The 16,167-nt window shown below is 58.3% G+C and overlaps 1 protein-coding gene across 6 annotated transcripts in view; it reads left to right on the forward strand.

Moving 5' to 3' along the window:
* UIMC1 (ubiquitin interaction motif containing 1) overlaps window positions 1-16,167 on the forward strand; it is a 72,559-nt gene that overhangs the window by 37,614 nt on the left and 18,778 nt on the right. For all 6 annotated transcript variants that reach the window (XM_050961769.1, XM_050961771.1, XM_050961770.1 and 3 more), the window contains 2 exons: window positions 1,768-1,856; window positions 14,860-14,939. In XM_050961769.1, coding sequence (XP_050817726.1) covers window positions 1,768-1,856; window positions 14,860-14,939 — 169 coding nt within the window. The remainder of the gene's footprint in view (window positions 1-1,767; window positions 1,857-14,859; window positions 14,940-16,167) is intronic.

Consider the following 16,167-nt stretch of genomic DNA (forward strand, 5'->3'; position numbering starts at 1 on the left):
GCTGCTGAAATGTGCTTGGGGAGTATGCCCTGTTAGGCTACTACCAGTTGTCAATTTCAACCTGTGCTGTGTGAGGCTGGTAGTGACAATGATCCCCTGAAAGAGGCTGGCTGGTGGAGCCTTCCCTCCCTTGGGAGCAGCAGGAGCCCTGTGGCTGGGCCATGAAGGAAGAGGCAGCTCCTATCCCCAGTTTCCAGATGGGGGACAGGAGGGTGTAATGTTTCAGGTACCCAGTAGCCAGAGCCTGTTTCAGAAGGTGGGGCTCCCTAGCAGAGACCAGGGCAGCACCCTGGTAAGAAAAGCTGGGCTGGATGCTGGCTTTGCAATGTAAGGGGTTCCAGAGGGCTCCTGCATCACCCTTTGTGTCCAGGTAGCAGGTTTAATCCTCTGTTCGATCTGACCCACGGGCAGCCAACATGCCAGAGTGTGGCCCTGTGAATGCTGCAGTGCGCCGATGGCTGCTGTCTTTCAGCTCAAGCTTCGTTACTCCCTGCTGTGACTTCTCATTTCAGCAGACAGCCCCAGTGACAGCAGATAATGGTGGCTGCAGTCTTCTGAGTTGTGTGCACATCGAGCGAGCTCTCTGGCTGCTGGCAATGTGCCAGTGCAGCCCTTTGTTGGGCAATGTCTGGGCATGCTGGGCAGCCAGCTGCTGGGGCAGCTACAGGAGAAAGCCTGCTTGGGTGTGGGGCGCCTGGCGCAGCATTAGCAAAAGTCGCACAGGCGTTTGAGTCCCATGCTCGGTGCAGAGCGCAGCGGATCGGACTGTGGTTCTGTGATTGGTACTCAGAGACAGGTAATGTAGCAAGCACAGTGGTTTGACTTTAAATTGATTAGCCCATTTTATAACTGTCACAGTAAGTTGTGTTGTGACATTCTTTTTGAAGTGATCCCAGTGTTACACACGCAGTAAACCATGCTCAGCTTAGGCTCATAACAAATGCTTTGAGATGGTTCCTTTAGAAAGAAGTTGCTTGGGGTTTCCACTCAGAATTTGGTTATTTATCATAAATCGATGGTGGCTGTTTCCTCCGCTCTAGTGTGTGGTTAAGTTAAATAAATCTTCAATTTGCAGGTGTGGGGATTCATGCTTTTAAAGAGTTCTTGCATACTCGCTGAGGGCGGAGGGGGTCAGCGTGAGGAACAGGCTTCCTCCACAATGGCTTCCTGTTTCATAAAGAGGTTGCACTCCAGCGAGAAAATGGAGGAACTGGAAGGTCAAACAGAGGAGCCAGACATGGTTACACACTGCACAAAAAGCCACTAAGCTAACATTGGCAGGACTCTGCTGTAGGGAAGCTCTGAGTAGTACCACGTTCCTGCTGCGTTAGAAAGCCATGTACAGGGATAAAAAGGAGAATTAGCAGTAAGGCTGGGGAGAAAGAGCAGTACAGTGTCAAGCAAACCTCCTCCTCTTTTGTCTCCAGCAAGTGCCTTGATAGAGGTAAGGAAGCACTGCTACCCGCAGAACTCCTAGAACTGAGAACAGAAAGGATCAAAGGCATCTATTAGTGCTGAGCTGATACTTTTACTCCTCTCACCTGACACAGTGACCCTCCAGATCCTTTTATCGTGGGCTTCTAGGAGAGGGAAGTTCCTTTCAGTCATGCGGCGGTGCCTGGCATTTAAACCTGTCTGTTAGTTCTCCGGGTCCTTTCTGGCGGTCAGACGGTAATTAGCCAAAGATCCTGGAGTTTGTGTCTGACCCAACTGCATGCTGTGACATTGATTTGATTTGATTTGACATGTGTGTGTTTGCTCTGATAGCATTTCTGCCTTGACCCCATTTGGCAGTAAGAGGAGTCCAGACATTGCCACAGAGAGCCCTGCTGAGGAAGAGATCACTGTTTGCCCTGGTAAGAGCCCTACTGAAATGTACTGAACTTTGCACTGGAAAGGACACATCATCTGCTCTTTAAATCCCACATCATTCTCCCAAAAGAGGAGCCCAGCATTTTTCTCTGTTTTTATTCACGGAGGAAAACCAAGATATCTGTGTTTTCACAGAGCTGAAATTCATGTGTCTGGTTGGTTTCTTTTCTTGGTTGTGCAGCCTGTGTTTGCCTCTTGATTTAAAGCAGAAATTCCACACTGAGAAACTTTCCAATCTGTCCATCTGAGCCCCAAGGTACTAAGGAACTAGCTGAAGCAACTCAGAACTGTTAGCGAATATCTTTGACAGCTCATGGAGGATGGGGAGGGGTGACTCTATGTATTTTGTCGTCCCAAGCACAGCAGTCAGGCGGCTTTCAGTGGCGCGCCTGCGGGAGGTCCGCTGGTAATGCGGATTCGGCGGCGCGCCTGCGGGAGGTCCGCCGGTAATGCGGATTTGGCGGCACGCCTGCAGAAGGTCCGCCGGTAATGCGGATTCGGCGGCGCACCTGCGGGAGGTCCGCCGGTAATGCGGATTCGGCGGCGCGCCTGCGGGAGGTCTGCCGGTAATGCGGATTCGGCGGCACGCCTGCGGGAGGTCCGCCGGTAATGCACCTTCTGCATACCCGCTGCCGGATTGCCGCCAAAGCCGCGGGACCGGCGGACATCCGCAGAAACACCACCAAAGGCTGCCTGACTGCCGCCTTCACAGCGACTGGCAGGCCGGCCCCCGTGGCTTGCTGCCCCAGGCACGTGCTTGGTGTGCTGATGCCTGGAGCCGCCTCTGAGGATGGGTGAGGTCCCACAGGACTGGAGAGGGCAGAAAGGGAAAAACGGGGAACAAAGAAGACCCAGGGAATTATAGATCACTCAGCCTGACTTCAATACCTGGAAAGAGACTGGAACAAACTATTACACGATCTATCTGTGAGCACCTAGAGGATAACAGATTATAAGGAACAGCCAGTTTGGATTTGTCGAGAACAAAATCATGTCAAACCAACCTAATTTGGGATCTAGCAGTATATGGGATCTAGCTTGATTTTTAGTAAGGCTTTTGAACGCAGTCCCACATGATATTCTCATAAGAAAACTGGGGGAATGCAGGCTAGATGGAATTGCTGTAAGGTTGGTGCACAACTGGTGGAAAGTCTGTATGCAAAGAGTAGTTATGAATGGTTTGCTGTCAAACTGGGAGGGTGCATCTAGTGCAGGGGTCCCCAACGTGGTGCCCGGCTGCCATCTAAATGCACCCGCGTCCTGGCTGGCGGTCGAGCATCCGCCAAAATGCCACCGCCGCCACAGTCCTTCATCTGGCTCCCACTGATCTAGTGGGAATCCTGAAGAGGCCTGTCCTGGGTCCTGTACTAGTCCGTATTTTCATTAATTACTTGGATAGTGGAGTGGAGATTATGCTTGTAAAATTTGCAGCTGACACGAAGTTGGGAGGGGTTGCGAGCTCTTTGGAGAACAGGATTAGAATTCAAACAAGTTTGACAAATCAGAGAATTGGTCTGAAATCAACAAGATGAAAATTCAGTGAAGACAAGTGTAGAGTACTTCACTTAGGATGGAAAAATCAAATGCACAACTACAAATGCAGAATCACTGCATAGGTGGCAGTACTGCTAAAAAGGATCTGGGGCACAGTGGGTCACAAACTGAATGAGAATCAGCAATGTGATTGTGACAAAGTAGGAGGTTATTTTCTTCATGTTTTGCATGAATACGGTGTGTGCCTCAGTTTCCCCTGTGTATTAAACAAACACCAGGTGGTGGGCCAAGGGGGTGTGATTTTTTATGAGACCCGATTGGATAGGTGGGACTGCCTTTAGCTGCCTGCATGCAGATAATGACCGAAACACTCCGAACCTGGCAACGGATGGCCGGGGGCCCTCTCCCTAGGAGCTCACCAGCTGCAACAGGTTGGACCCCGGAGAGAGGTGGCGACAAGGTGAACCTTTTGCCCAGAAATGAGACAAAGACTGGAGGAGGGGCAAGGAGTGTGTCTGAGGCTGGGCCTCTGAAAGCAGGGCTGGCTCCAGGCACCAGCCCAGCAAGCAGCTGCTTGGGGCGGCATGTCCAGGTCTTCGGCGGCAATTTGGCGGCAGGTCTCTCACTCCCTCTCGGAGCGAAGGACCAGCCACCGAATTGCCGCCCAAGACTGCAGCGGCAGCGGCAGAGCTGCAGATCGCGATCCCAGCTTTTTTTTTTTTCTCCCCCCTTTTTGCTGCTTGGGGCGGCAAAAACGCTGGTGCCGGCCCTGCCTGAAAGCGAGTCAGTCTCCTGGTTTGGGACTTGGGGAAGGATGGGGAGGGCCAGCACCCTAGGGTCTGGATTCCCCCCCACAGATGGACTTGCTGAAAGTTCCTGATTTCTGTGCTAGCAGGCTCTGTTCTACGCTGTGTTCCTCTTGACTAATAAATCATATGTGTTACACACTGGCTGAGAGTCACTGCTGACTATGGAGCTGGGGTGCAGGGCCCCCTTGGAGCAGTGTGAGGCTCCCCCAGGGGTCCCAGCCAGGGGAGCTCACGGAGTGAATAGGGCGCTGACTGCTCCGAGGTCAGACCCAGGAAGCGCCCGGTGAGAGTGGCCCTGAGGGAGGAGAGACTGTGCTAGAGTAGGGTTGCAACCTTTCTAATCAGACCAAACCGAACACCCCTGCCCTGGCCCGGCCCCGCCCCCACTCACTCCATCCCCCTCCCTCTGTCGCTGGCTCTCCCCCACCCTCACTCACTTGCTCATTTTCACCAGACTAGGGCAGGGCCTTGGGTTGTGGGAGGGGGTGAGGTCTCCGGCTGCGGGTGCAGGCTCCAGGGTGGGGCCAGAAATGAGGGGTTCAGGCTGTGAGAAGGGGCTCCGGGCTGGGACGGGGCTTAGGGTGCAGGGGATATCGGTGGGGCTGGGGATGAGGGGTTTGGGATGCAAAAGAGGGCTCCAGGCTGGGGGGTGGAGCCGAGGGGTACAGAGTGTGGGAGGTGGCTCCGGGCTGAGGCAGGGGGTTGGGATGCGGGGGGTGTGGACTCCAAGAGGGAGTTTGGGTGTGGGAGGGAGCTCAGGGTTGGGGCAGCGGTGCGGGAGAGGATGCGGGCTATAGACTGGGACCAGGGATGAGGGGTTTGGGGTGCAGGAGGGGGCTCAGGCCTGGGGCAGGGGGTTGGCATGCGGGAGGGGGTGAGGGCTCGGGTGGGACTGGGGATGAGTGATTTGGGGTGCAGGAGGGGGCTCGGGCAGGGGGTTGGGATGCGGGAGGGGGTGAGGATTCGGGGGTGGGACTGGGGATGAGTGATTTGGGGTGCTGGAGGGGGCTCGGGCAGGGGGTTGGGGTGTGGGAGGGTGAGGCCTCGTGTGGGACTGGGGATGAGTGCTTTGGGGTGCAGGAGGGGGCTTGGGCAGGGGCTTGGGATGCGGGAGGGGGTGAGGGCTCGGGTGGGACTGGGGATGAGTGCTTTGGGGTGCAGGAGGGGGCTCGGGCAGGGGGTTGGCGTGCGGGAGGGGATGAGGGCTCTGGGGTGGGACTGGGGATGAGTGATTTGGGGTGCAGGAGGGGGCTCGGGCAGGGGGTTGGGATGCGGGAGGGAGTGAGGGCTCGGGGGTGGGACTGGGGATGAGTGATTTGGGGTGCAGGAGGGGGCTCGGGCAGGGGGTTGGGATGCGGGAGGGGGTGAGGGCTCGGGGGTGGGACTGGGGATGAGTGCTTTGGGGTGCCAGGAGTGGGCTCAGGCAGGGGGTTGGGATGCGGGAGGGGGTGAGGGCTCGGGTGGGACTGGGGATGAGTGCTTTGGGGTGCAGGAGGGGGTGAGGGCAGGGGCTTGGGATGCGGGAGGGAGTGAGGGCTCGGGGGTGGGACTGGGGATGAGTGATTTGGGGTGCAGGAGGGGGCTCGGGCAGGGGGTTGGGATGCGGGAGGGGGTGAGGGCTCGGGGGTGGGACTGGGGATGAGTGCTTTGGGGTGCAGGAGTGGGCTCGGGCAGGGGGTTGGCGTGCGGGAGGGGTGAGGGCTTGGGTGGGACTGCGGATGAGTGATTTGGGGTGCAGGAGGGGGCTCAGGCAGGGGGTTGGGATGCGGGAGGGGGTGAGGGCTCGGGTGGGACTGGGGATGAGTGCTTTGGGGTGCAGGAGGGGGCTCGGGCAGGGGCTTGGGATGCGGGAGGGGGTGAGACTGGGGATGAGTGCTTTGGGGTGCTGGAGGGGGCTCGGGCAGGGGGTTGGGGTGCGGGAGGGTGAGGCCTCGGGTGGGACTGGGGATGAGTGCTTTGGGGTGCAGGAGGGGGCTCGGGCAGGGGGTTGGGATGCGGGAGGGGGTGAGGGCTCGGGTGGGACTGGGGATGAGTGCTTTGGGGTGCAGGAGGGGGCTTGGGCAGGGGGTTGGGATGCGGGAGGGGGTGAGGGCTCAGGGGTGGGACTGGGGATGAGTGCTTTGGGGTGCAGGATGGGGCTCGGGCAGGGGGTTAGCGTGCGGGAGGGGGTGAGCGCTTGGGGGTGGGATTGGGGATGAGTGATTTGGGGTGCAGGAGGGGACTCGGGCAGGGGGTTGGGATGCAGGAGGGGGTGAGGGCTCGGGGATGGGACTGGGGATGAGTGATTTGGGGTGCAGGAGGGGGCTCAGGCAGGGGGTTGGCGTGCGGGAGGGGGTGAGGGCTCGGGGGTGGGACTGGGGATGAGTGCTTTGGGGTGCAGGAGGGGGCTCGGGCAGGGGCTTGGAATGCGGGAGGGGGTGAGGGCTCGGGGGTGGGACTGGGGATGAGTGCTTTGGGGTGCAGGAGGGGGCTCGGGCAGGGGGTTGGAGTGCGGGAGGGGGTGAGGGCTCGGGGGTGGGACTGGGGATGAGTGCTTTGGGGTGCAGGAGGGGGCTTGGGCAGGGGGTTGGGATGCGGGAGGGGGTGAGGGCTCAGGGGTGGGACTGGGGATGAGTGCTTTGGGGTGCAGGAGTGGGCTCGGGCAGGGGGTTGGCGTGCGGGAGGGGGTGAGGGCTTGGGTGGGACTGGGGATGAGTGATTCGGGGTGCAGGAGGGGGCTCGGGCAGTTGGCATGCGGGAGGGGGTGTGGGCGCCAGGTGGCTCTTACCTCGGGGGCTCCTCGGAAGCAGTGACAGGTCTCTGGCTCCTAGGTGGAGGTGTGGCCAGGCGGCTCTGCATAGTGCGCGCTCACTGCGTCCTCCTGCAGGCACCACCCCCGCAGCTCCCACTAGCTGCAGTTCCCAGCCAATGGGAGCTGCGGAGCTGGTGCTTGGGGCGGAGGCAGCACATGGAGCTTCCCTGGCTGTCCCTCTACCTAGGAGCCAAGGGACATGTTGCCGCTTCTGGGGAGCCGCATAGAGCCATGTAGGGAACCTGCCAGCCCCACCAACCAGACTTTTAATGGCCCAGTCAGCGGTGCTAACCAGAGCCGCCAGGGTCCCTTTTCAACTGGGCGTTCCGGTAGAAAACCGGACACCTGGCAACCCTGTGCTAGAGTCTTGCCTGACATCACTCAGAGCGGGTCCAGAGCACCAAGCCAGTGACTCTGTGACAGTGATGCAGTTGTGAAAAATACTAATATCAGTCTAGGGTGTCCTGTGTCAGGCATAGGAGGCTCAGCACTGGGGAGGCCCCAGCTGGGGTGTTGGGTCCGCCCTTCGTGAAAGATGTGGATCAACTGGAGAGAGTCCAGTGGAGAGCAGCAAAAGTGATAAGTTTTAAAACTCTGGCCTATGAAGAAAGGTTAAAAAAAACTGGGCAGGTTTAGTCCTGGAAAAGAAGAAGAGACCTGATAAGTCTTCAATAGATTAAGGGCTGTTCTAAAGGGCACTGGTGAGTTGTCCTCCGTCCCTTAAGGCAGGACAAGAAGCGATGGGCTTCCTCTGCAGCCAGGGAGATTGAGGTTGGATATTAGGAAAATCTTTCTACCTCAGGGCAGTTCAGCTCTGGAACAGGCTCCCAAGGGAGGCTGTGGAATCTCTGTCCTTAGGGGGGTTGAGAACTAGTTGGGCAAACCCCTGTCAGGGCTGGTCTAGGGTTACTTGGTCCTGCCTCGGTGCAGAGGGCAGGGAGGTCCCTCCCAGCCCTGCATCCCTATGGCTGCGTCTATACTACTGCGGCCAGTTGACCTACGCTAGGCAAGTCGATACTGCGGGGGGTCGACAGGAGAAACTCTCCTGTCGACTTACCTAGAGTACAGGGATCTGCTGTCGATTTGGTAGGTCTTCACTAGACTCGCTAAATTGACCGCTGGTGGATTGAGGTAAAAGGAATTTTCATCTCACATTTCATTAGCAAACTTGATTGGAACTGAATCGTTTGCTTCTTCTTCGAGTGATTGCTCATATCCATTCCAGGTAGGTGTACGCGCCGCGTGTGCACGTTTGCCGGAAACTTTTTACCCTAGCAACTCCAGTGGGCCGGCAGGTCGCCCCCTAGAGTGGCGCCACTATGGCACTAGATATATACCCCTGCCGGCCCGCCCGCTCCTCAGTTCCTTCTTACCGCCGTGTCGGTTGCTGGAACTGTGGAGTGCGGCTTGCTGTCCTCCACGTCCCTAGCTCTCCTGTACTTTGTTCATAGTCATAGTTGTAAATAGTTCATAGATAATTCGTAGATAGTTTGATAGTATAGTAGTTAGTTAGAGTCTTGTATATAGTTGTTTAACTTGCTTGCGGGTGGGCCGTTGCCCTTCCCGGCGCCCGGCACCGGGCTCATGCCTGGTTCGCCGGGCTTCAAGCAGTGCTCGGCATGCAAGAAGCCGATGCCGACTAGCGATCCCCACGACGCGTGCCTTAAGTGCCTGGGGGAATCGCACATAAGTGAAAAGTGCGTATTTGCAAGGCCTTTAAGCCTCGCACGAAGAAGGAGAGGGATCAACGACTCCGCGCTCTCCTCATGGAAGCGGCGCTGACTCCGGCACCGGCGGCGCAGTCGGCCACTTGTACTCCGGCACCGGACCACGCCGGCACCGGCAAGACTCCCCGGCACCGACCATCCCCGGCACCGGGAGCAGACTCACGACACTCGGCGACTGCAACACCATCGAGGCAGGCCCAAGTGGAGCGCCCGGCACCTACCTTGGCCGCGGCACCGCCTGCAGGGCTGCTGTCGACTCCGGGCCCGGAAGGTCCGTCGAGTCCAGCCCCTCCTAGCTCCCCCTTAAGATCAGGGGTCGAGCTGCTAGTACCATCCACGCCGGAGACCTTTGCCTCGGCACGGGACTTGATCGCGCTGACGGAGCCATCGCAGCCTCCGACGGCACCCCCGGGACGGGTAACCTCCAGAGGCAAACCGATGCTGCGAGCGCTGTCTCCAGAGTGCCGGCACCGATCACCTCAGAGACGTGAACGCTCACGCTCAGGGAGCCGCTCACAGTCCCGGCACCGTTCTCCCAGGCGGTACCGGTCGTACTCGCGGCACTGATCAGCATCTGCACGGTCCCGGTCTGGCTCCTCTCATCGCTGGCACCGAGACTCTAGGAGCCGTTCACCTCGACGTTCGGCTCCTCGGTCGACCTCCTGGCACCGAACTGGTGGTAGGTCCTGATCCCGGTCGACCTCCCGGCACCGCGCTGGTGGCAGGTCCCGGTCACCACTGCCATCCCGGCACCGCACTGATCGAAGGTCGCGGTCCCGCTCCCGGCACCGACATCGCTCCAGATCCCGCTCCGGATCCCGGCACCGGCTACCACGCCGTTCCCGGTCCCGATCCCGGCACCGATACGGGTCGCGGCACCGACCCTTGGCACCGAGGGGAGCATCGGAGTTGGTGTACAGAGACGCCTACCAAACAGGCTCAGCACCTCCGTGGCCTTCTAGGGAACCATCGGTGTCCTCGCAGGCGGACAGCGCCTATGCCTTGGGCCAGGACAGACGCTCGGCCCTGTTCCAGGACCCTCCACCACAGGAACGAGGGCCTCAACAGTGGGGGTTTTGGACCCCATGGGCGTATTGCCAAGCCCAGGGTCCACAACACATTACCCCCCGCCCTACGGGGGAATGCAGGCCACCGGCGGCGACGGTGTCTAGGCCCTCTCCCTCCCTGGAAGCAGACGGCCAGTCCAGCCACCAGGACCCAGAGCTCCCTCCAGTGACGGAGGTGCAGCCCCAGTTAGAACCCCCCGTGGACGCTCTGTTGCCGGGGGTTTCCTCGTCGTCTTCACCGGATGAGGCAGTGGCAGGTACCTCGTCCTCCAGCCCTCCCCCGCTAGATCTTAGGGCACACCAGGACCTCCTCCGACGTGTGGCACAGAACCTAGACTTGCAAGTGGAGGAGGTCTCTGAAATCGAGGACCCGGTGGTGAGCATCCTGTCCGCCAATGCGCCCACCAGAGTGGCCCTGCCCTTTTTAAAAACAATCCAGGCCAACGCAGCTAATATCTGGCAGTCACCGGCCTCCATCCCTCTGACCGCTCGAGGGGTGGAACGGAAGTACATGGCCCCCTCGAAGGGCTATGAATACCTGTACGTTCACCCGACACCCTGCTCACTGGTGGTCCAGTCGGTGAACGACAGGGAGCGCCATGGTCAAGAGGCCCCAGCGCGCAAGTCGAAGGAGGCGAGGCGAATGGACCTCCTGGGCCGCAAGGTCTATTCGGCAGGGGCGCTACAGCTCAGGGTCTCCAATCAGCAGGCCCTCCTTAGCGGCTACTCCTTCAACTCGTGGGTAGCGGCGGGGAAGTTCGCAGAGCTCTTGCCACAGGACGCCCGCCAGGAGTTTACCACCATCCTGGACGAGGGCAAGAAAGTAGCGAGGACATCGCTACAAGCCTCTTTAGATGCTGCCGACTCGGCCGCCCGGACCCTGGCCTCGGGGCTCACGATGCGCCGAATTTCCTGGCTGCAGGTCTCTGGCCTTCCACCGGAGCTCCAACATACTATCCAGGACCTCCCCTTTGAAGGCCAGGGCCTGTTTTCCGCTAAAACGGACCCCAGACTAAAGGACCTTAAGGATAATAGGGTCATAATACGGTCGCTGGGGATGCATACGCCTGCGACACAGCGCAGGCCATTCCGGCAGCAGAACCAACAGCAGAAGCGTCGGCCGTATCCTCAGTTCCGTCCGCGGCAGGACCTCGCTAGGCACCGCGGCAGGAACAACCGACGCAGACAGTCCGGTGGCCAAACGGGGCAGAACCAAAGCTCCACCAAGGCCCCTCCGGGGCCTAACCCTTCATTTTGAAGGTGCGCCCGAGGGCGCAGTACCAGTTTCCCCTCCGGATCCTTCCCCGCAGTTTTCCAACCGTCCTTCTTTTTTCCACCCGGCGTGGACCCGAATAACATCGGACCGTTGGGTCTTGCGTACGGTGCAGGCCGGTTATCGCCTGCAGTTTTCTTCACCCCCCCCCCACCCTCCATCCTCGTCCCTCTTCAGGGACCCCTCTCATGAGCAATTCCTCTGTCAGGAGGTGCACACGCTCCTCATCAAGGGAGCCATAGAGGAGGTTCCAGAGAGCGAGAAGGGCAAGGGGTTTTATTCCCGCTACTTTCTAATCCCCAAGTCCAAGGGCAGCCTCAGGCCCATCCTCGACCTGCGGAAACTCAACAAGTATATGGTGAAGTTGAAGATCCGTATGGTATCCCTTGGAACCATCATCTCATCCCTGGATCCCGGAGACTGGTACGCCGCCCTTGACATGCAGGACGCTTACTTCCACATCTCCATTTCCCCCCAGCACAGACGTTTCCTCCGCTTTGTGGTCGACCGCCAACATTATCAATTTGCGGTCCTCCCGTTTGGCCTCTCTACGGCCCCGAGGGTGTTTACGAAATGCATGGCAGTCGTCGTCGCACACCTTCGACGTTGCCGCATTCACGTGTTCCCCTATCTGGACAACTGGCTGATCCGGGGCACATCGGAGCTGCAGGTCCGCGACCACGTCCGCAGGATCAGCAGCCTCTTTGCTGCCTTGGGCCTCGTCATCAACGTGGACAAGTCTACTCTGCTCCCCACGCAGAGGATAGAGTTCATCGGGGCCGTTCTGGACTCTACCCTGGCCAGGGCCTTGCTACCCTTGCCCAGGTTCCAGTCGCTGTCGGCCATCATTCTGTGCTTGCAGGCGGCCCCGATGACCTCTCTACGAACACGTCTGGCCCTCCTGGGCCATATGGCGGCCTGTACGTTCGTGACGGCATATGCCCGACTCTGCATGAGGCCTCTTCAATCTTGGCTCATCGCGCATTACCGGCTGGCCAGGCATTCGTTGGACACAGTCGTCACCGTTCCTCAGAGTGTGCTGGACTCCCTTCGGTGGTGGCTGGACCAGTCCGTAGTCTGTGCAGGGCTCCCGTTTCATCCGCCCCAGCCCTCGGCATCCCTGACTACGGACGCCTCAGATCTGGGCTGGGGGGCACACTGTGGCGCCCAGAGAACTCAGGGCTTGTGGACCCCGCAGGAGATGGACCTCCACATCAACGTACGAGAGTTGAGGGCGGTCCGTCTTGCTTGTCAAGCGTTTGTCCATCTCCTTCAAGGTCGTTGTGTCGCAGTGTTCACCGACAACACGACGACCATGTTTTAAATCAACAAGCAGGGCGGCACCAGGTCCTCTCCCCTATGTGTCGAGGCGATGCGTCTCTGGGAGTTTTGCATAGCCCATGCCGTTCACCTTTCCGCCTCCTATCTCCCGGGAGTGCGGAACACTTTAGCGGATTGACTGAGCAGATCCTTCCGCTCGCACGAGTGGTCCCTCCGTCCAGACGTCGCCCTCTCACTCTTCCAGAGGTGGGGTCGTCCCCGGATGGACCTCTTTGCGTCCAGGGAGAACAGGAAGTGTCAAGCATTATGCTCCTTCCAGGGTCGGGAGCCAGGGTCTCTAGCAGATGCATTCCTGATCCCATGGGCAACCCACCTGTTTTACGCATTCCCTCCCGTTCCGCTGATACACAGGGTTCTCCTCAAGGTGCGCAGAGACAGAGCTCGGGTGATTCTCATAGCTCCAGCATGGGCCAGACAGCATTGGTACCCCATGTTGCTGGACCTCTCAGTAGCCAACCCAGTTGCCCTGCCCCTACATCTGGACCTGATCACCCAGGACCACGGCAGGCTCTGTCACATAGACCTTCCGTCTCTGCACCTTACGGCATGGCTCCTGCGTGGTTGACAGGCTCTGAGTTACGCTGCTCTACCCCGGTTCAGGAGGTTCTCCTGGGCAGTAGAAAGCCTTCCACCAGGGCTACTTACTTGGCTAAGTGGAAGCGTTTCTCCTGTTGGTGTTCGGAGAAAGGTCTTCGCCCTATGGAGACTCCCATCACCACTATTCTAGACTACATCTGGTCCCTCAAGACTCAGGGTCTGGCATTGTCGTCCCTCCGGGTCCACCTAGCGGCCATCTCCGCGTTTCATCCTGGAGTGGACTGATGTTCCGTCTTCTCCCACCCTGTGGTGGCGAGATTCCTGAAGGGGCTGGAGCATCTCTATCCACAGATCCGCCCTCCTGCCCCTTCATGGGACCTCAACCTGGTCCTAACTCGGCTCATGGGTCCTCCATTTGAGCCATTAGCTACTTGCTCCCTGCTCTACCTCTCGTGGAAGACCGCCTTCCTAGTGGCCATCACCTCAGCTAGACGGGTGTCAGAACTACGGGCCCTCACAGTAGATCCCCCGTATACGGTCTTCCATAAAGACAAGGTGCAGCTGAGGCCACACCCTGCCTTTCTTCCCAAGGTGGTCTCAGCTTTCCACATTAACCAAGAGATCTTCCTCCCCGTCTTTTTCCCAAAGCCCCATTCGTCCCGCAGGGAGCAACAGCTCCACTCGCTAGATGTCCGTCGGGCGCTAGCGTTTTATGCGGACAGGACCAAACCGTTCTGCAAGTCCCCCCAGTTATTCGTGGCGGTAGCGGACCGGGTCAAGGGGCTGCCGATTTCCTCGCAGAGGATATCTTCCTGGGTTACCTCCTGCATCAGGACCTGCTACGACCTGGCCCATGTCCCGACAGGCCGTGTGACTGCTCACTCCACCAGAGCACAGGCATCATCGCTGGCTTTCCTTGCCCGCGTGCCAATCCTAGAGATTTGTAGGGCGACGACCTGGTCATCGGTCCACACATTCGCTTCCCGTTACGCCCTGGTTCAGCAGTCCAGAGATGATGCGGCCTTTGGCTCTGCAGTACTCCAGGCTGCGACTTCTCACTCCGACCCCACCGCCTAGGTAAGGCTTGGGATTCACCTAACTGGAATGGATGTGAGCAATCACTCGAAGAAGAAAAGACGGTTAGTCACCGTTGTAACTGTTGTTCTTCGAGATGTGTTGCTCATATCCATTCCACACCCGCCCTCCTTCCCCACTGTCCGAGTAGCCGGCAAGAAGGAACTGAGGAGCGGGTGGGCCGGCAGGGGTATATATCGAGCACCATGGCAGCGCCACTTTAGGGGGTGACCTTCCGGCCCACTGGAGTTGCTAGGGTAAAAAGTTTCCGGCAGACGTGCACGCGCGGCGCGCACACCTACCTGGAATGGATATGACAAACACATCTCGAAGAACAACAGTTACAATGGTGAGTAACCGTCTTTTTCTTCAGGACCGTCTCTCCTCGTTGGTCCTGCACTGATGTCCTGATTTTGGCTTTTCAGTTTGAAGTCAGTAGTAGGAACAGTTCTCGTTCCCTGGGGAGGCTGAGAGGTTCCTCGCAGCTGGCTGGATGTGACTTTTGTTGATATTGAAAACATGGGATGGCAGATGAGGCTCAGGAGAGGAGGGTGTCCTTGTGACAATGGGAATTCTGTGACTCTGCTGGGTTGGAGAGCTTCATTCTCGCACTGCACAGTTCACCAGCAGACGCCCTGCACGTGCTCTGTGGGTCCCATTTGGTCTCACTCCTGTGAAGCTGCAGCAGCTTTGTCCTTGCACTCTGTGCTGTGACTTGTAACCTGTCATCCAGCTATAGGGTTGCACATCTGCCAACATCTGAGAGAACTGGTTAGAAACGGTGAAAACACTGTCAAGCGACGGGCTAAGCACCCAGAGATTGCGAGGCTCTAGGAGCTGCAGCCCAGGCTGACATGACAGACTTCTGTTTCAGAGACCCAGCCAAATCCATCGGAAGCTATTGAGCCAGAGAGAGAAGAGCTCCATTCAGCCAGCAAAGATGCACCTCTGCAGGTAAGAGAGTCCCTGAAGGGAAAAAGCCAGAGAAGCGTCCCAGCTACAGACCATGTTTACGCTAGCGGGCATTCCAGCAGTGCAGCTCTGGGTCCATGGCCAGACTGCAGTGACGGAGGGTGTTCTGTTGGGTAGGAACTCCACCTCCAGGAGCAACACTAACTAAGTCCCTGGAGCTTCCTTCCATCAGCCCAGCTGTGTCTAGACCGGAGCTTAGACCGGCATAGCTACAGCATTTGGGGGGGGGGGTGCAGTTTTCATCCCCTCAAGCTCCGTCCTATGTTAACTTCCGTTTAAGTGTAGACCAGGCTCCTGGCCTCTATCAAACTGGAAATCCTCATGGTTCAGCAGCAAATTCTACTGGGTTCCCCAGGAGCAGAGGAGGGTGTATATCTGTGACAGTAGGGCCCTAACACCCTGCCCTGATTCCCCAATCCCAGCCACTGGCCGCAGGTCTGCCGGGAGCTCCCTTCGGAGCACCTAGATCAGCTGCAGTGGTTGCTGCTAATCCCCATGGTTGGGCTGCAAGGTGTCAACCAGCCATTGGGCGGAGGGGAGCCAGTTGCTTGCCCTGAGGCGAGAGGGATGGAGCCAAGGGGTATCAGTGCTGCAGGAAAAGTCCTGCTGGGTATCTGTGACTCCCTGCTATGACTGAACTTGCACTTTGGTAATCTCAGGGGTGAGGCTGGGTCTCTGAAGAATCAGTTGAACCTTGGGGCATGCTGCAAACCTTGCTTGTCCCCTGGTGTTCTTGGAGGGGATTGAGTGAGGAGGTTTGGTTTTGCTGGGTTGGACTGAGCCAGAGAGCCCGGGTCCCGTGTGGAGCCCAGAGAGGAGTGGAGCAGAGCGCCTAGGGACAGCACAGAGCCTTGGCTTTTATAAAATGAAATAAATTAATCTAGGGCCAGGCCATTCTCGAGGCCTCGTCGTGGCACTCAGTGCTGTCTCCCCCTGCCTGTGGTGCCACACCTGGGCAGGTGTCACAGCAGTGAGAGCTGGCTTCTGGACCTGCTCCTGAGAACGCTCCTTTGGGTATTAATTTACAGAGGGAAACCAGAGGGGTTCCCAAGCGCTGCTCCGGCAGAGTGCATGAGTGAGAAACAAGCTCAGGGAGTCTACAGCGTGTCTTTGTCTGGGCTCTTAGCAGCCCAGAGTCTGTTCTCTCGGGCCTCTCGTCCTGCCGCACCTCAGAGCAGGGTACATCCACACGCCAGCACTGTGCACAGGA

Source organism: Gopherus flavomarginatus, chromosome 7 (genome assembly GCF_025201925.1).
Source record: "Gopherus flavomarginatus isolate rGopFla2 chromosome 7, rGopFla2.mat.asm, whole genome shotgun sequence".
Classification (NCBI taxonomy): domain Eukaryota; kingdom Metazoa; phylum Chordata; order Testudines; family Testudinidae; genus Gopherus; species Gopherus flavomarginatus.